The 20,478-nt window shown below is 35.8% G+C and overlaps 5 protein-coding genes across 5 annotated transcripts; 2 read left to right on the top strand and 3 right to left on the bottom strand.

Moving 5' to 3' along the window:
• Window positions 1–708: 708 nt before the first annotated feature.
• Window positions 709–2,936, top strand: LOC111452086 (exocyst complex component EXO70H1-like). The gene has a single exon (XM_023092625.1). It carries the CDS (start codon window positions 806–808, stop codon window positions 2,714–2,716), a length of 1,911 nt encoding a protein of 636 aa, XP_022948393.1. The 5' UTR covers window positions 709–805; the 3' UTR covers window positions 2,717–2,936.
• Window positions 2,937–7,618: 4,682 nt separating this feature from the next.
• Window positions 7,619–9,345, bottom strand: LOC111452609 (3-ketoacyl-CoA synthase 12-like). Its single transcript, XM_023093413.1, has 3 exons — window positions 8,874–9,345; window positions 8,438–8,790; window positions 7,619–8,345 (listed from the first exon to the last, which is right to left on the bottom strand). The coding sequence occupies exons 1-3, from the start codon at window positions 9,323–9,325 to the stop codon at window positions 7,771–7,773; spliced, it is 1,380 nt and encodes a 459-aa protein (XP_022949181.1). The 5' UTR covers window positions 9,326–9,345; the 3' UTR covers window positions 7,619–7,770.
• A 3,609-nt stretch (window positions 9,346–12,954) lies between these two features.
• Window positions 12,955–14,165, bottom strand: LOC111452766 (histone H2A-like). The gene is made up of 2 exons (XM_023093637.1): window positions 13,855–14,165; window positions 12,955–13,395 (listed from the first exon to the last, which is right to left on the bottom strand). Exons 1-2 carry the CDS (start codon window positions 14,062–14,064, stop codon window positions 13,144–13,146), a joined length of 462 nt encoding a protein of 153 aa, XP_022949405.1. The 5' UTR covers window positions 14,065–14,165; the 3' UTR covers window positions 12,955–13,143.
• A 1,635-nt stretch (window positions 14,166–15,800) lies between these two features.
• Window positions 15,801–16,767, bottom strand: LOC111452474 (cold-inducible RNA-binding protein B-like). The gene is made up of 4 exons (XM_023093236.1): window positions 16,633–16,767; window positions 16,491–16,559; window positions 16,309–16,415; window positions 15,801–16,085 (listed from the first exon to the last, which is right to left on the bottom strand). The coding sequence occupies exons 1-4, from the start codon at window positions 16,667–16,669 to the stop codon at window positions 16,011–16,013; spliced, it is 288 nt and encodes a 95-aa protein (XP_022949004.1). The 5' UTR covers window positions 16,670–16,767; the 3' UTR covers window positions 15,801–16,010.
• Window positions 16,768–17,400: 633 nt separating this feature from the next.
• Window positions 17,401–18,795, top strand: LOC111452473 (40S ribosomal protein S15a-1-like). The gene is made up of 4 exons (XM_023093235.1): window positions 17,401–17,493; window positions 17,845–17,993; window positions 18,086–18,246; window positions 18,494–18,795. The coding sequence occupies exons 2-4, from the start codon at window positions 17,861–17,863 to the stop codon at window positions 18,590–18,592; spliced, it is 393 nt and encodes a 130-aa protein (XP_022949003.1). The 5' UTR covers window positions 17,401–17,493; window positions 17,845–17,860; the 3' UTR covers window positions 18,593–18,795.
• The last annotated feature ends 1,683 nt before the right edge of the window (window positions 18,796–20,478 follow it).

Here is a 20,478-nt window from a genome sequence, read left to right on the forward strand (position 1 = left end):
ATCCATATTCCATGTTTTGAGCTGAGACAAAGCTTCTTTCTAATTCTAGTTTTAATATTAATCTCGATCTTTCATACAGTTCAAAACTACTTTTAAAATGTGTTTAATCGTCACCACCTGGTTTCAATTACCTGTCATGTCGAGATTTTGTCCAACTTTTTCAATTTTTACCCGAAAAGGGCGAAAATCAAATAAATTATAAAATGAATAAATGCTTCCAAAGGCATACAACAGCCCTCCATTTATTTTCTTTTTTGTCCTTTCAACGGTTGCTTTGGTCTCTCTTGATAAATTTAACTTTTTGCATGGACCACGAGTTGCAAATAGTATTAATGTATATTATTTATTATTTTATATAAGAATAAAATAGTATTACACTTTATATATTAATTCACGTATTTAAAGTACTTCATTAATTTTTTTAATATAATGTATCTTTATTATATGTCAGAAAAAATGTGGAATTAGTCATAATAATAATAATAAATTCAAACAATTCATTTTATAAAATTATTGGGTGACGTGGCATTAATTTTAAATATGTCTCCGTTTTTTTGACCAAATCCTTGGTCAAATAAAACGGGAAACAGAAAGCGACGGATAAACAAGGCCGCGTAAGTCTGAGTTGACTCGTTCGAGTTGAGAAGCAAAGAAAGTCAAAAGGTCCAAAAAGCTTCGATCTCCATTTTCAACTGTTTCGAAGCTTCCTGATACAATCCCACTCTCCGTTTCCTCTCTACAAAATCCTCTTTGCCGCCATAGCCATTACCAGATACTCAGCTCTTTTCTTCTTTGCCTTCAAAGGATGAGAAACCATTTGTTCAAGTCTTTAACGCCGTCGCATTCTCCGGCCAGAACGACGCCGTCTCATTCTCCGGCTAGATCTACGCCGTCTCGTTCCTCTGCACCAACGACGCCGTCGCATGCCTTGTCCGAGTCTCTAATGGAGGAGAATATCGACGTTGCGGAAATCTTAATTACGAAGTGGGACCATGCTACTTCGTCTTATGCCGATATTACTCCTTTGTTCCAAGAAGATCGTTACGAGGCTAAGCAGTACCTCAAGGCCGTTAAGGATTTACAGACGGCGATGAAGTATTTTGGCTCTGAGCATATGAAATCTCGCCATCTTGTTCGCGCTCAGAATCTGATGCAGACTGCGATGAAGAGGTTGCAGAGGGAGTTTCATCGGATTTTGTCTGAGAATCGGGCGCATCTGGATCCGGAATCGATTTCGAATCGGTCGTCTAGGGATTCCGGTTTGACTGGTAACTCTGATTTGGAGGATGAGTCGGAGGACGATTTGCGATTTGCGAATGAAGATGTTACTGAAGAGGAGCGGATTTCTAGATCGGTTATTGCGGATTTGAAATCGATTGCGGAAGGTATGATTTCTGCTGGTTACAGTAAGGAATGTGTGAAGATTTACACTGTTACTAGGAAATCGATTGTTGAGGAAGGATTGTACAATCTCGGAGTTGCAAAGACGAGTTATCATCATGTTCATAGGATGGAGTGGGAGGTTTTGGAAGTGAAGATCAAGAATTGGCTGAACGCTGTGAAAATTGCTGTTAAAAATTTCTTCGAACCAGAGAAATTCCTTTGCGATCAAGTTTTCTCGATTTCTGATATGATTAGAGAGTCTGTTTTCTCTGAAATTACCAGAGAGAGCGCTCTGACTCTGTTTGGCTTCCCGGAAATGGCGGTGAAATCGAAGAAAACTCCGGAGAAAATTTTCCTGATTCTCAATCTCTACGAAGTGATCTTCGATCTCTTGCCGGAAATCGAATCGATGTTCTCTTGCGAATCCACGTTCTCCATCCGATCTTTAATCGACCATTCGCTAACAAAAATCGCCGAAAGCATCCGCTCTATGCTCGTCGATTTCGAATCTCACATCCAGAAAGATTCCTCCAAAACGCCAGTGCCGAGCGGCGGAGTTCATCCACTCACTCGCTACGTGATGAACTACATCTCATTTCTCAGCGACTACAGCGGAATCCTCCCCGGAATAGTCGCCGACTGGCCGTTGATGCTTCATTCTCCATTGCCGGAATCCTTCTTCGGCGGTAACGATTCGGAAGAAAATCCTCTCACCATACGCTTGGCCTGGATAATTCTGGTCCTCCTCTCAAAGCTCGACAGTAAAGCGGAGCTCTACCACGACGCTCCTCTGTCGTACATCTTCCTGGCGAACAACCTCAAGTACATTGTCGTGAAGGCACGAACCTCGAATCTCACATTCCTTCTAGGAGACGAATGGATCGAGAGCCATGAGGCAAAGGTGAAGCAGTACGCGTCGAGCTACCAACGGATGGGATGGAGTAGAGTGTTTCTATCGCTGCCGGAGAATCCGACGGCGGATATCTCCCCGGAAAGAGCCAGGAAACACTTCCACGATTTCAACATCGCATTCGAAGAAGCCTATAGACATCAAGCCTCGTGGATCGTGACGGATTCAAAGCTGCGTGAGCACATAAAGATCTCGTTGGGGAAAAAACTCGGAACACTCTACGGTGAGTTTTACATCAAATACCGTTCACGATTGGAGAATCTTTACGGATGTGATTCAGAGGTGAGATTTGCGCCAGATGATTTGGGGAACTACTTATCTGATTTACTTCACGGCGATGGGAATTTGGGAGGGAGTGTTTCTTCTTCATCGTCTTTGTCTTCGTCGCCATATCATTTTCATGGTGGTCGGCGTAGTGGATGAGGCGGCCGTGGGCGGCGTTGGAACAGAGCTGGTTTCAGGACAAGGACATATATATACTTTCATTTTTTATTTTTGGTTTGATTGATTAATTTGCCGTGGATTGTAAATTCTCTTCCACCATGAAAGTCCCACGTGGATTAATTTATCACTAATTTAGGGAATGGCAGTCCCTTTGTAAGGAAAGAATACTCATTCTATAATAAAAAAAATACTCTCTCTCCATTGGCAGGAGACATTTTGTAGAGCTTATGCTCAGACTGAACATCATAACATTGTGGAGAATAGTGTTCATCTAACATGGGATCTAGAGTCATGCTCTAAACTTAATCGTGAGGTAAATCCTCAAATGTCAAAGGATTAAAAGTCTAATTTTCATTAACGTTCACAACTTTTAGATACAATACAAACTACAAACTAAATCCTAAAAATATGATAAAATATTCTACTTACCAACTCTGAAAAATAATATAAAATATACTATTAATTGATTATGGCTTATATAAAATAGTTCATAATTATGTAGTAACTAAAATTCGAACAAAGAAAATACATTTGACTTTCACGCGACAATAATGATGAATTTATTCGATGAGAGAAGAATGTGACATGATAAAGTAGAACAAACTGTACACCGTTATGATATTTGGTACATCAGGTTCGGTCCTTAAGTTAACGAGAAGAATTTTATGATTATGACGAACTTTGAAGGCATGAGTTTTAGGAATGAGGATGAAAATGAACATTTATTTGCTTGTTCCAGCTGGAGAGAGACACACCATATGGTTGAAGCTATGTATAAATACATTTTTGGCGCATTATTGCTCTAATGTCTTTCGGCATGATTTCCATGAGCTTTATTATAGTGAAAGTGCGTCTAAGATTCGTGTCTGTGGGCTTACTATTGAAAGTTGGGCTTGGGCTCACTTCAGGTGGCCCAATACAAGACAATTTATAATTAAATTCTTTTATGTCTTTTTACAAAAAGAAAACAATGAAATATATATATAAAAATTTCTTGTTAAAGCAATACAAGTTTCTTTCTTTATTATTTTTTAAACAATATTTATTTCAAAATATTTTTTTATGAATTATTAAAATTTTAAACAATTATAATATATATAAAGTGGGTGAGAGTCGGGCAAAATTGAAAGCTATAATCTTCGTCTTCTGTCTAGTTTAGTTAATATTATCTGTTTAAATGAAGATTTTTTACCTCGTTTGGAGTTAGCTATCGAGAATCAATGAACATATCTAGTTGTATTGAAACTATTATTCATAGTACAAACATAATGAGTATTAGATATTTTATTTATTGAGTTGCCCTAACCATACGGTTCTTTTATTTTACCTAAATTTTTAAGTGGGGTAACTTATTTGTCACAAAAAAAGAAAAAAAAAGTACCCTCTTGTACAAACGAAAGTCGAGCAAATAAATTACCGCCCTCGAAATGGTGTTGGAATAAATAAATACCGAGATGAAATAAATACAAAAATACAAAAATAAATTGTACAAGTTATCAATTTTATAGTTTTATAGGTTTTTTTCTCTCTTTAATTTGGTTTTCAATATGGAATAAATATATAGAACCATTTTTGTTGGACACCTTGAATGAATAATATGTATAATATATATTTTAACTAGATGAACACGACTCTCCACAATGGTGTGATATTGTCCACTTTGAGCATGAACTTTCATGGCTTTGTTTTGGGCTTCCCTCAAAAGGCCTCATCCCGATAGAGAGAGTATTCTTTGTTTATAAACTAATGATCATTCCCTAAATTAGCCGATGTGTGACTTTTATCAACTAAAACAAACTACTTTTAATGTACATCTTTTTGACCCGTTGTTGTTCGTCATGTGATGGAGGAAGGGTTCTGAGATATTTTGAGGCCTTTTTCATATATATCATTAGTGTGAATGTTTGATTAATCCACCACACCTAAATGGTGTGAAAGTTATCTTATTTATAATCAAATAAATTACAAGGATATGGAAATAGTAATAAATGGAAATAACAATAAATGGAAAGATACCTATAGTAATAAGGCAAATATCTATATTTGCCTTATAATAAAATATCAAATATAATATATATGGTAAACTATAATTTATTACTAAATATCCTTAACACCCCACCGCAAGCTAAGCGTCGGATTTAAACTAACGTGAAGCTTGAATCTGAAAAATTCAAAGAGGTTGAGAAACACTTTTCGTGAAGATGTTAACAACCTGGTTCAGAGGAGGCGTAGAGAAACACTTTCTTGGCCATCGAAAATTGCAGAGGGATTGCTGCTTAACGGCGATGCTGCCTTGGCTTCGGCGAGAATATGTCTAACCCATGAAGAGGGATTGTCGCTTAGCAACGATGCTGCCTTGGCTCTGGTGAGAATATGTCTAACCCCAAGAAGTAGAAGGGGAAACCTAGAGTAAGGGACAAAGACAATGTTGAAGCCGAAAGAGTCGCCACATTGGGCGAAGGAGCCAATTTTGGCGAGAAGGGCAGCTGGAAGAGTCGCCACATTGGGGCGAAGGAGCCAATTTTGGCGAGAAGGGCGGCGGCAACTTGGTTGGCGAAGATGCCAGTGCAGCGCCCAGATTCCAAAGGTAAATCTCTGCAGAAGGTCGATGGGCTTATTGAGATTCTGTATATTTTCGAAGAGGAATGCTGATGAAGATCCTAAGATTAGGGTTTTTGTGAAGGATGAAGGATGAAGGGAAAATTGGGAAGAAAATGAAAGAGGCTATGTTTGGAAAAGGTGAGGTTGTATGTATAGAGTATGGCGAAGGATTATTTGGAGGTCAAAAGGGTGGAGCCGAATAATAATCAATCGGCTCTGCATGTGGCAGCCATGACGACTGCCCCTGCGGCGTCAAAGCCAACAGTGGTGGTGGAGAAGAACAGTAGAAGATTTTAAAAGCCATTGAAAAGAAAGAATCCGGGTTGCTAAACCAAAATGGCTCTGATACCATGTGAATGTTTGATTAATCCACCACACCTAAATGGTGTGAAAGTTATCTTATTTATAATCAAATAAATTACAAGGATATGGAAATAGTAATAAATGGAAATAACAATAAATGGAAAGATACCTATAGTAATAAGGCAAATATCTATATTTGCCTTATAATAAAATATCAAATATAATATATATGGTAAACTATAATTTATTACTAAATATCCTTAACAATTAGTAACCTCCTTTTATCGACCGTCAATTTCCCTTAAAAATCCTTAAAATTTAGACATGTGTTTACAGAACAAACCTAGCTATCATAGAGTACAAGAAAATCCAAACACGAGTAGATTTAGTTCATAATCTTAAGAGTCATATGTGTTTTAAAAGATATTTTGTAGAGTTATTTTTATTTTTTATTTTTGTTGATATGGCATGTGCAATAAATATTTGAAATTTATAAGTTGAAAAATCTAACCAATCTCATTCAATATGAAACATTAAGTGTAATGATAAATACTATATTAAGTAATGGGTTGGGAAGTTTTCTCTTTATGAGCTCTTGTGTGACAACCTATTGTCTCGAGTTCGTACCTAACATTATTAAATGTATGTTCATAATACTCATAATACCTACGAACAATACTATACTATAGAGTGAATAATAGGAGGGCAATGTTTAGGTTATATACATTCTAATTATGAGAATGAGTCATTTTTACACCAACCCATCAATATAGACCCATTTCAAAAAAATAAAATTTGGGACGTTTTGGGATGAAATTGGAAGGTAATAATATGGATTCATACAATTACAGAAGAAAATATTCTCCATTGATTCATATGGACCGATTTCGAAATTTTGTTTAGAAGGTATCGGGATAGAATTGGAATGTAATAATATGGATTCATACAAATACATAAGAAAATATTTTCCACTCATTCAAACATCGTACGATATGAACCGAGAAAGAACAAAAAACATGACACCAGGTATGGAAAGAGATGATGTGAAAAGAGAAAAAAAAATAACCATAAATTAGTTCTTATGATTAGATAAAACAATCATAAATAATCATTTCACGTCATTATTACGTCATACCACTTTTGAAATATCTTTTAAATAAAAAAAAACAAAATTTAGAATTATTATTATTATTATTTAGATATGACAGAAGTTAGTTGGGGAGTTCCACAAAGTTTGGTGGCTGCCACATTGTCATTAATTATTATGTTTTATAAAATCATAAACCATTTATTTGGATTTATGAAATTTTATCTGAGAAAATATCCATATTTAATGTGTGACATTTTAATTTATGATTTTAAATAAAAAATTAAGTTGATGTTGACTATATTTATCAAAAAATAATAATTAATTTTGTAATAAAATTAATAAAAAAAATTATCCTCCTAAAAATTAATAAATCGAGTATAAAAATTAATAATTAATCTAATATTAATGAATTCTTGTTTATTTATTTATTTTATTTAACTATTAATTAATCAATTACTCACAACCATCATTTATATAAGTATTGTAATTGCCTAATATTAAGTTCTTATTAATATTTAAATTATTTTATACGTATTTAATTATTTCTTAATAACTACATATAATTGTTAATATTAAGTGTTACTTTGAACTAATATCTTATAATATGAAACTATATTTTTATTCTAGTTGATTATTTAGTATAATAATATATTTTTAATACTAAATATTTTAGTAACACTAACCTATTCTCTTACATCTATTTAATTTATTAAATAAATAAAATTTCAAAAAACTAAAAATAAACATGATTTATTATTTAATTATTTGAGTTCAGACGTGAAAGTGAGAATATGATCAACATCTTGATCTAATGATCTAATACTACTATAGTAGTAGGTACGTGTTTAGTTCATAATTTGACATGTCACTTAATAATATATTAAATTTCGAGTACTCTAATTAAACAACTTTTACCATAGATAAAATAGCTTAGTTTATAGTACTCGGGTTACACTACAGACAGATAAAACATTTATTACCGCCAAGAACGGAGGTTTTAATCTCGAAATTTTCAAATTTTAAAGTAAAAAGGTATGAATCAAAGTGACTTGAAAGTGGAAGCATCTTGGTTCTGAATCCAGCCGAACCTTTCCAAGAAAGGGTTAACCAAAGACACCGGCGGGTAGCTATTAATGCAATCTTCCCACACATTACCCTTCCGACCACCCAAATCCGCCGCCGTCACCTCCCACAAGCAGCTGTTGCATTTAAACCCTGCGCCAAAGCTTATCATAAGAACCCTATCGCCCTTCTTCAGCCTCTTCTTGGCCTCCATGTAGCCCAACACGTACCACAGGCTGCTGGCCGATGTGTTCCCAAATCGGTGAAGGGTCATTCGGGCTGGCTCCAGATCATGCTCCGTCAGCCTCAAGCTCTTTCCAACCCCATCTATCACTGCCTTTCCTCCCGTGTGCAGGCAGAAATGCTCCGCCGCTGTTCGGAAGTCCGGCCGCTGCGGCTTCCACGAGCCAGTGGAGGAGAGTTGGTGGATTATTTTGGATAATGTCAGCCGGATTATCTCTGTTATGGGAAGGATTTGGGGGGAGATTTCTGTTAGGTTGTCAATGAATGCACTTGTTGCTGCCTTTGGAAGGTTCTTTCCCAGATAAATGCCTTAAAAAGATAAAAAATTTCGTGAAAAGTTAACAAATTATTCAAATTATTCAATGAGACTGTCACGATATGAACCCGTATTTTCTTCTTACCTAAGTTTCCTTTGTCGTCTTCCTTTTGAACGCAACAACCGTAAGACTCATCCACAGCTCCATGGTGGGTTCTAACAAGACACTTGAGCTTCAACATGGCTTTGTTCTTCATGTTCCTTTTATTCGTCAAGAGTATGGCGGCGCCGCCGATTCGGAACAAACAGTTGGCTAGAATCATGGAACGGTCGTTACCCAGATACCAATTTGGAGTTAGAGACTCGGAGGTCACAACGATCGCGTATGAGTTCTTGTAAGATTTGAACAGTCGTCTCACAATGTCTATAGAGATTAAGCTCGCGCTGCACCCCATTCCACTTATGTTGAACACTTTAATGTCTTCTCTCATTTTGTACCTATACCAATTTAACGCGTAAGATTCAAGAAAATCGTAACTTTTGAGATGATAACATATAGTATCGATCGTTAAATAAAAGACCTGTTGATGATTCTAGAGGCAAAAGAAGGGGAGGTGGACATGGAAGAGATGTTGACAATGAGGATATCGATTTCGTCGGGGGAAACGTGGGATTTGTCGAAGAGCTTTTGAAGGGAGTCGTGGAAGAACTCATCCATCTCGGAGATGGCGTCGAGAAGCAAAGGGCAGTGTTCGGTGGCGGAGAAGACGACACTAGGGCCGTAGGTTTGCTCGCCGAGGCCGGAGTTGACAATGGCTTTGAGAAGGAACTTGAACTCTTCAAGGCCGAGAGTTTTGGAGCGCATCAAAAGGTCTCTGCAGAGCTGAGTGTCAAGCATTCTATCATCGGTTGGTTTGAAGCATTGGTAGTCCAAAATGTAGCATTGTTGGTCCCTCTTCGCATCCAAATGCTTCCATAATTTGAGTACCAAATACACAAAGGGGATTGCGTATAGCAATGCCAATGGCTCCATGTGAGAGAGGAAGAGGGCCATAGATTTTGGGAGCTGAAATTAAGCTATGTGTTTGAGAAGAAAAGATTGGGTTTTATAAGAAGAGAGAGGTAGGTTTAGCGTTCAATTCATTTATTTGGTTATGTTATTTTGAATTTTACGCTAACCAAAGCTATTGCATTGTTTGCTCAATAATGACATTTTGAGGAGAGTCGTATCGAGCTAGCTCTAGGTTTCAGTGGCATTTCATCCCTAACCGTAACTACTCATTCACTGAGTGTTCAACATCAGTTAGTTTAGACCTTCACTGAGCTTCATCAATCTCTCTTCATCTATTGAGTCTTCAACATCCGTTTGTTCATACCTTCACTGAGTCTTCAACATTAGTCAGTTCAGACTCCACTGAGTTTCATCGGTCTCTCTTCATCCATTGAGTCTTCAACATTAGTTAGTTCAGACCTCCACTAAGTTTCATCAGTCTTATTCATCCACTAAATCTTCAACATTAGTCAGTTCGGACCTCCACTGAGTTTCATTAGTCTCTCTTCATCCATTGAGCCTTCAACCTCAGTCAGTTCAGACCTCCACTGAGTTTCATCAGTCTCTCTTCATCTATTGTGTTTTCAACATCAGTCACTTCGGCCCTTCACTGAGTTTCATCAGTCTCTATTCATTCACTGAATCTTCAACATCAGTTACTTCGAACCTCCACTCAGTTTCATTAGTCTCTCTTCATCCACTGCGTTTTCAACATCAGTCAGTTCAAACCTCCATTAAGTTTCATCAGTCTCTATTCCCCAAAAAATAGTTATACTAAGTTCAATTCCTTTTCTATTAGTCATTCCTCTTAAAAGGGAATTGATATCGAAATCAATGTGGATTTATATCGTAAATAGATATAATATGATACCAAATGTAGAAACACAAAGATTAATGGGTACCAACAAATGGCATTTACTCTAAAAAGAAGAAAGATTTGGTTGCTTTTGTTGGAGGAAAAGGGTTTAATTATTAAGGGGTTATCAATTAATGGTCAATATTATTGTTTATATAATTCAAAATTTATGCATATGGTTAAGCTATGTTGCTTCAACATTATAATCCTATAGAAGAGAGTGGACCTAATATTAGATAGGAAAGGGTTTTCCTTTTTTCTTACTCAAGATAGGACTTGTACTTTATTTCTTAGAAAGTGAAGTAAACCTTCACGAGAAATTATAAAAAAAAAAAATAATAATAATAGTAACTACAGAAGAACTGATATGAACCAAGAGACATCAATCATACAATATACTTCAATGTAGCATGAATTGAAACCTGGATCGAAACCTGGCTCTGATACCAAATGATAAGATAAGGAATCACTACAAGGGGAGTAAGATTCGGATTACCTTGTCGATCGAATATCTCAAGTCAAGAACACTTGATTGAGATTCGAATCACTCCACAAGCAAGATCGATCATGTCTAGCTTGAATGATTCTTGTTGATCAAATATCTCAACACAAGAACACTTGTTTGAGATTCGAATCACTCCACAAGCAAGATTGATCATGTCGAGCTTGAATGATTCTACATGCAACCTAAACTACATAGAGTTGCAAAGAAACTTAGCCATTGGCTAAAGAAAAGCACAAATGCTTCTTTTGATATATCTTCTAAGTCTTTTTACAAATACAACATAGATGGCTTTATATAGCCTCAAAATGAAACTATTAAAGGCATTCTAAAAGTTGTAACATTCACACTTTATGGCCATAATTAGCCATTATGTAAATGTAACCGAAATTAAATAAAAAGTCTTAAAATACAATAACTCTAAATTACTCTAAATTATAACCCATCCAAAATTTACAACAATCAAACTTTATTCTTCTTCAATGTAGCATGAATTGAAACATCTTTTGATAATTTTGACAACCTTTTCTTCACATCTTCATTGAAGTATATTGTATGATTGATGTCTCTTGGTTCATATCAAGAACCTAATGAAAAAATGTCGTGAATAGCTTTTATTATACATATATAATCGTATTTAGACTTTATGGTTAAATGATGATATGTTAAAATATAAATATCTTGAAATATATACATGTGCATGTTGAAGACGAAAATGAATAACGCATTAAAAGGTCTATGAAAAATGGCAAATCAAGAGTATAATAACTATCACCATGACATTTAATGAAGCCATTGAAAACCTTCATCTTCCCAAGCTGCATGGTCGAAATTTGGCGCTCATGGTGACCTCAAGGGCCCAAATAGCCTGCACGGGAAGCCCCCCACATGCACTACTCTCGACCCACAAGCCCTATCGGCCAAGATGTGATCTTCAAGCTAGAGTTGATTGTTGATTGTTTCCATATATATTTCAGGTATGTCTATATGCATAGATTTATCATCAGCCCTCACTCTAAATCGAGTTTAAAAAATAAATAAAACAATCTACCTTCTCCAATCAAATTTGGCTCGTTAAAAATTAGATTCTCGTATAATCTTAACGGTTAGATTCTCATATAATCTAAGATATGGGTCATTATTATTTTTGTCGTTTAATCTAAGATATGGATCATTATTATCTTTTGTCGTTTATCATTACTATCTTTTGTCGTTTATGTTCAGATCATTACTCAACAAACATCCTAATTAACTCTAAAACGACAATAAAATGATACCACAAAATATAGTACTAAGGTACCTCTTCAAAAATAGGGTACAAAAAAAGTTTTTTAAAGAATCGAAGAGATGTTATTTAGGTTCTCTCAATTTTGTCGAACATGAGGTATAAAACTCGAAAATTAAATATCAATATACACAAAGGAAAGTAACTCAATATAATGTCTCTAACTCGTTGAATTATAAATTTGGTTTATGTGATTAGGTTGAAGTTTGTTGAGTAAATTTTTAATTGACACTAGTTTAGAATTTCTTGTGTTAAATGGATTGAGAGCCTACGGCCTTCTTTTCCCACCTTAGCTAAGAGCATGTGAGAGCATGTGAAATCTCACAAGGATTAGAAAGGGAAATATTTCTTATGAAAATATAAAAACTTCTCCCTAATAGATGAGTTTTAAAACTATTAGACCGATAACAATACATAATAGGCCAAAGCAAACAATATCTACTGACAATGAATTTGGGCTATTACAAAACATCCTCTTCCGTTCTTGTATCATGTATGCTAACAACATAGCAATAAAATTGATCATTCTTATTTTTTGGGTAGTCATAGCTACAACTCATCTAACTTATTTCTTGAATTGTAATCTCAAGATAGAGGTCCAATCTAAATTTAAAGGATGTAATCAAATTGTTTGAAGAGTTACAGAGTTGACATTACTAAAAGATTCACAATTTATGGCTAACAAACCCATAACTAAAACTCATTATGACTTGTAGACGTGCCCACAAACACTCTTTCTATTCCCTTGATGATTCATTCTTGGTAGGCAAGAAGAGAAGATTGCCAATATTCTCATTCTGTCTGGTTCAAGGTTGGCACACTAATTTCTTTGCTATTCTATGAAAATTTGAGCTGGAAAGAAATAATGGATAACTAGCAATCAAGGTTCGAATTTGGGACCTCAGTCCATTAGGTATTTCTGTTCTTTCAACCTTATCCATTTAAGATGAACAAAAGGAAGAGAAGAATTGACGGCTAAACAATCATAACCAGTACAGAGTTTGATTCATTACGATGGTGGGAGTGATAGAGTCTCTCCCAATTCTTCAGTTTTAAGCTTACATTGATAAACAACACAGAAGATGATCCTAAAAGGCCAACAAAGTACATACAAATGGGCAAAGAACAGTCAAGTTTTCAGATTAGAAAGAAAAAACCTAGGCCTTCTTTGGGGATTTTGCTCCCTTGGGGGTCTTTGATGGAGATTTCGGTTCTTTACTAGCTGCTTTCTCGCTTTTCTTTGGCAACAGAACAGGGTTTATGTTTGGAAGAACACCTCCATGAGCAATCGTTACACCAGCAAGCAATTTCCCAAGTTCCTCATCGTTCCTTATGGCCAACAATACATGCCTTGGAATTATCCTGTTCTTTTTGTTGTCCCGGGCTGCATTTCCAGCCAACTCCAGCACCTAATTTACCCCCGTTTGTGACAGATTAGAGACTAAGAACATGCAAACCGTAGACGATTATCCAGAGGAAAACAGATTTGTACTGGAAATTTTAGATTATAAACCCTAAGTTTCGATCATGCGCAGTCAATCGAACGACTGAATTCAGCAATCCAAACAATAATTGAGTTCCAGATTACAATAATCACGTATCGGAAAGCTAAATTAGACAATCGAAGCTCAAATTCATGAGATCATGAGCTTGAAATTCATCAGCCCTTCGAATTTCTGAATTTATTCCCCTGGAATAAAACAGGCCTAATAGTATAGCAAAATTCAAAGTAGTAACATCCAATCGAAGAGATAAGAATCTAGTTCCAGAATTAAACTCAAATCCCTAACTAGCAGTTATGAAGAACTCATCCACATCAAATAGAAAGAAACACAGATCTAAGAGAGCAAATAGAGTTCAGCAGGTACCTCAGCGGCGAGATACTCAAGAACGGCGGCCATGTAGACCGGAGCTCCAGTACCGACACGTCGAGCATACCGGCCATTCTTCAAATATCTGCCAATTCTACCGACGGGAAACTGGAGGCCGGCCTTAACAGAGCGAGAAACAGGCTTCTTCTTCGGGCCACCGCCCTTTCTGCCACCAGCTCCTTTCTTCAACTTGCTGCTTGTGTCCATCGAAACCTGACCTGATCGCCGGAAATCAGAGGAACTTGAAGGAATTACAGGAAAATGAAATTAGGCCAGTGGATATAACAATGAGAAGTTGGTTTTGCGGGAAGAATTATATAGAGTGGCATAAAACTACGGGCATTTGGGGAAAGGAGGCGGATTCAGAAATGGGTGCACGTTTGACCGTACGATACAGTTCAATCGACGGGTGTGGATGGACTGTCGAGCGATCCGCGTTTTTCAAAATGGACCAATCAGAAGAGAGGAGATTTTTAATATTTTGGTTTAATCATAAAACAAGAATAACATAGTAAATCCATGAGAGGGATTCTTTCCTTTTTTTTTTTTTTTTACTTTGGATATTTACATTCGGGACATTTTTTTTAAATATATATTTATTTGCAAAATTTTCTCATTGGTAGCTTTTAAAATAGATTCCTACCAAAAATAAATAAATAAATGATGTCGAGACCTTTTGAAATGTTTTTAAAATTACTTTTGGAGTAGAAAACCCGTTAGAGTATCGGTTATGGTCACTGTCACATCCTTCCAACCTTTCAAGTCGTTGCTATATCGATTCATCCAACTATTAATTTTTTTTTTTTTTTTTATAGTTGTACAACGTTTATTACAGGTTAAAAGTAATATTACCATTTATAAAAAAATATTTTTTTTTCTTATATAATTTAACCTAAAGTTTTTAAGAATTCCTATATTTTAAAAAAATTAGCCATATAACTTGGTGATCGGTGAGTTTTAGTTTGAAGATAAGAAAGTAGGTTGAAATTAATAACATTTTTTTATACAAAATATTAATGTTTTTCATAATAATATTTAAAAAAAAATTAAAAGTTTGGTGAATTATTTTAACGATCACATTTAAATCATTCATTTGATGATCAATACGACAATCAAGTGTAACCACAATTGTGGTTCAACTCAAATCACCCTGTTCGTTCAAGCAAAGGGCAATCGAGTTTTGGAAACATTAATGAATTTCTACTTGAAAATTCTAGAAATTTAATATACTTTTGAGGATGTTCTTGCTTAAATTTATTGACTTATGAAAGTGTCGATCCAAGTATAGACCCATGGTTGGATCTGAGATGGCCATTGGAGGCCTTGATAGCTTATAGAATAAACGTTGGGTACTCTTGTTGTGTGCTGTAAATCAATTTAAGATACTTATTTCAATAGGGGCAAAATATATTTATATATATTTATTATATAAACGTCAAATTTTAATGCTAGGTGTGTATCCATCTATAGATAGGACATTATTGGATGAGCCTTAAATTTCTCTTCTCTTCCATATAAAGAATCCATTGATATGAAAAGTAAAACCTATAACTTGATCTCAAACAATTTGGCTTCTAAGCTAGATGTAATATGCTCATCTACTCCGTAAGAAATCAACTTTTTGTTATTTGGCCAAATACAAACTCCACGTCAAAGAGAGACGATCATTGCAAAAGGAAACGTTATGGTAAAAAAATAAGTGCATGTGAAGTAGGGAACATCTACCTATGCTCGTCTCATCCAAATCATGTAGCTCTATTTTATTATTTCAGCTCGCTTTTAATATATGAAGAAATGACCATGGCTTCCTACTATCTTCACATGAAGGGCATGTATGCTATGAATACTCGTGACCATCAAGTGAGCGAGCATCATCTAGACAAACTCTACTCAAAGAACATAAGTCAAAAGTTAAGAGAAACCATTTGTGGGCAAGCACCATGTAAGCAAATAGCAAGCATTCAAAGAAAGTAAAGGCCCATGTCCCATGTCCTATCGAAACCAAAATTCTGCTGAAATAGTTGGCTTTCAAGCTGAGAAGCTAAGTTAACCCAACAGAACATTAGATTTATTACAGTCCTAATCTTGTAGTTTTCTTTCCAAATGAATGGGAAGAAAAATCAACCTTCAAGTCTCATAGTGAATGATGGTCTTTATCTAGATGCAGCATCCACCCCATGTCCCCTAGTCTTCGCAAATTCAACAAAAATCAACCTTCCATCAACTATCTGCATCATTTTTCAAACATATCTTAGCTAACCTCCTTGACGATGACACCTTAAAACACTATCCATAACCATTAATCACCAAAATCAGAGTCTTAGTTGAAAGCTCATATCAATAAAGCCCAATAGATACATATTACAGATGGGACAATTGCAAGTTCCATACAAAATGTCAGTCAGCCATTTCGTCGAACAGGTTATGTGCGTAAACAGGGAGACAACATACCCGACCATCCATGGCTTGAAGAGCCTTCTTCGCCTCATCCGGTGACTGAAATGTGACAAAACCGAACCCTTTGGGCCTCTGGGTTTTGGGGTCTCTGATTAGCCGAGCTGCACATGGTAAATTTTCCATTGAAGGGAAAGGAAATACGAACTGAAAGGGGATATGGGAAGAGAGATATGTACCTTCAGAGACTGAACCGAATGGTGAAAACAGAGTCTCGAGGCGTTCGATCGTAGTGTATGATGACAGTCCTGGGCCAAAAATTAAAATTATCAATTTAAAGACTGAGAAGAAACATTCGCGAGTGAGATGAGAGAGATATACTGCTGATGAACAGCTGCGTGCCGAGTCGGTTGGCCATTCCTTCCAAACATTCAGGAGCATTTGCATCTTTTTAATCCATATAAGAATTACTTTTTGGGCCTTCAATGCAAAATCATTGAGTGTATATACTCAAATTTATATGGTAGGGTAAGTTAAAAAGAGAGGTACATCAACCAACGAATTCAGATTATTTTTTAATAAAAGCCAATTACGATAATATGATAATTAAAAAAGATTTTAAAATAATTGAAAGTTACTGCCTATATTCAATAAGCCGGGTGTCGGGTGTCGGGTGTGTGCAGCGGGAGTGTGCGGGGGGCACGGTCGGGGGCGTCCTTATCGAAAGAAACCCAGCCCAAAAAAGGCCCAATTTCAACTCATTTGTTTATTAAGGCCCAAGAAAGAAGGCCCAATTTCAACTCGTTTGTTTATTAAGGCCCAAGAAATAAGGCCCAATTTCATCTCATTTGTTTATTAAGGCCCAATTTCGCATTGGTTTATTAAGGCCCAAGAAAGAGAGCCTAATTCCAACTCCAAAAAAGAAGGCCGAATTTCAACTCATTTGTTTATCAAGGCCCAAGAAATAAGGCCCATTTCAACTAATTTGTTTATTAAGGCCCAAGAAAGAGGGCCTAATTTCAACTAATTTGTTTATTAAGCCCAAGAAAGAAGGCCCGATTTCAAATCATTTGTTTATCAAGGCCCAATAAAGAAGGCCCAATTTCAACTCATTTGTTTATTATTAAGGCCCAAGAGAGGGCGTTGGTCTCCATCTCCAGGATTTATAAACATATTTAGACTCAAACCCTAATGCCCTTTGTTCATAGTTGAAGCTGACGGACGCCTCCTTCTGTGACCCAGGTACTCCTCTCATATCTCTTCAACTCCTCTCAGATCGACCTCTGTTCTACAGTTTTGAGCTTGTGCGTCTCTTTTAGCATTGATTGAACTATTAAATGGTTATTGTAATCACTGGTTCGTCGATGGGGACTCCATTTCGTTGTCGAATGCGGATTTTAAATGCAATTACGTTTGGATTTTTGGTAGTGACTGTAGTATTTTAGCAACGGATTTTCAATGTGTTGGAGTTTTTGCTTTTGGTTTGCTTGTTTTCGTAGACATGTTTTGGATGCGATGATCAAGGATAGATTTTAACGTTTTTGTGGTTTTTTTTTCCTCTCTTTCTCTGCTTCATCTGGAAATCATATGAAGCTTTTAATTTGGAAGGATGGTGAGAATTAGTGTCTTGAACGACGCTCTTAAGAGCATGTACAATGCAGAGAAGAGGGGGAAACGACAGGTCATGATCAGGCCTTCCTCTAAAGTGATCATCAAGTTTCTTATGGTTATGCAGAAGCACGGTTTGATTGCTTACTTCACCACCTCCTTGATTTGACTTCACGGCCGCAATTTCTCCCGAGGTCCTGATTTTTATTAATTTTTGTTTTCATAGGATATATTGGGGAATTTGAGTATGTCGACGATCATAGATCTGGAAAAATTGTTGTTGAACTCAACGGTAGGCTGAACAAGTGTGGGGTTATTAGTCCTCGTTTTGATGTGGGTGTCAAGGAAATCGAAGGCTGGACTGCTAGGCTGCTCCCTTCCAGACAGGTTTGTTTTCAAAATCTGTTAATTTTCTGAAACGTAATACTTGAGAGTTTTGACTCTCCAAATTTACCTGTAATGGAATTCTCGACTCTTAGAATGTTCTTTTAGAGGGTGAATCAGTCTACTTATGTAATGGATTAGATTCGTATATTTCCAATGGCTGCAAAGTTCATATTGCATTGCTCTAAACTAGCAGTGCTTAGTTCTGCAAATGGTTCTGTATTCTTATTTATAAAATTCATGTCTGCAGTTTGGATTCATTGTGCTGACAACATCTGCGGGAATTATGGATCATGAAGAGGCTAGAAGGAAGAACGTTGGAGGGAAAGTCCTTGGTTTCTTCTATTGAACATGGTTTTGAGCCACACCCATTATGGAATTTTGACATAGCTTTCGCATAGTACTATATTTTCTCGGTAAAGAAAGATCTTATCCTGTAATAACTAGATTTTGTGTTGCCAGTAATTTAATTCCAAGATAATTTGATTGTTTTGGTCAAGACATTTTGGTTTTTTTAAATTATATTGGAAGAGAACCATTGCTTTTTGAATCCCTCAAGTGTCTTTCTATCGGCACCCAACACTTTGTTCTCTGTTACATTTAAGTTCTGAAGTTCTATCAAATTTTGTTTGAGCAGGCCGGTTTAAAAGCAGTGGCTTTTATTTTATTCTTTGTTTCCGATGTGAATGACCGATAGTGGTTATCTAATTAAAATGCCTATTGAGCATTTTAGTATTAATGTCTAGTGTTTTTTCGGTAGGTTGAGATTAGTGTCGAATCTACAAAAGTTTTGGGAGTAATTATAATTCAATCCCAAACCCAAATCAATTTGGAATGAGATTTTGAGATAAAGAACAAGTTATGCTTCAATCTGTATCAAAATTGGACAATAAACTCATATTTTGATCAAATTCACACAAATTACCATGTTTACTTCAGAAAATGTTCGTAAGTAACAAGAGACAAGATCAAGACTCGAAGATCATTAAAATTGATTGAAGCTTCCATCTCAAGAATCAAGACCCAAGACTCAAAGATCATTAAGATTTGATTGAAGCTTCCATCTCAAGATTTCAAGAATCGAGACCCAAGACTCGAAGATCAATTGAAGCTCATCTCGAGAATCAAGACCCAAGACTCGAATTGAAGTTTCCACCTCGAGAATGAGTTACTCTAGTCCTTTAAGTGAAACTTTAACATGATAGAGAGCCATACACAAATAATATATATAGCCCTTTAATTGTTGAAATTTAGAGCAAAACCGAAACTAAAATCGAAATAATATATCAAATAATGATAATAAATAATAATAATAAAAGCTCATTTTCTTCTATTTTTTTTCTTAACAATGTTGTTCATTAATGTAAATTATTATAAGGAAATTTCATAGAAGTATCATTAATCCCCAATAAATATTTCATACCAAAAACATTACTCAAAGAGAAGAACAAAGAGAGAGCAAATTAAACCAACAAAATACCAAGCTCTCTTCCAATCCCTTACAAAAGGTAGCTTCTTCACTACACATTGATTTCATTATTGGTTTAACCAATCCTACTATGCCAAAGAGTATTCGTTGCCCAAAACGATGCACGTGATCGCACCACCGTGTTCGCATAATGGTCAAGACCCACGTCCACGTTTCTCCACTCCATGGTCGTCCAACGTCCGAGAAGCCATCGAGAATCTGCCCTGCAGGAGAGGAGGAGACATGAAGGGGGAAGCCATGGATGGTGCCACAAGATCAAGAAAGATGGAAGCTTTGGAGAGATGGGAGGGTGGAGGGTGGAGAGGGTTGGTTTTGATGTTGTGGGAGAAGAGGATCTCCTAAGCATATGCTTCAAGCAATAACTCGTTGCTCCATTTGCTCTCCACCTTTTACTAACTTTTTCCTATATTTAACTATTAATCTCACATTCATAAATCTCCAAAACCTTGCAAACCTTAATGTACCCTTACCTCAAAAGTTCCAATATTTTATACCCATAATTTTTTTTTTAATAGCGTTTGGTTCAAGGTTTTGTTTATGATACCTGAGAGAAGAATGTCGTAAAAAAAAAAAAATACTTTTTAATGTTTTTTCAAAAATTAATTAAGAAGAAAAATGTTAGAACAAAATTATAACAAATTTACATAAATGGGTACTTACTCCACAGTTACAAGTTGTTGATGTAAGAATGCAATAATAAAATAATTATTGATGACATATGAACAAAAAAAAAAAAAAAAAAAAAA

This window comes from Cucurbita moschata, unplaced genomic scaffold (assembly GCF_002738365.1).
Source record: "Cucurbita moschata cultivar Rifu unplaced genomic scaffold, Cmos_1.0 Cmo_Scf00014, whole genome shotgun sequence".
Classification (NCBI taxonomy): Eukaryota; Viridiplantae; Streptophyta; class Magnoliopsida; order Cucurbitales; family Cucurbitaceae; genus Cucurbita; species Cucurbita moschata.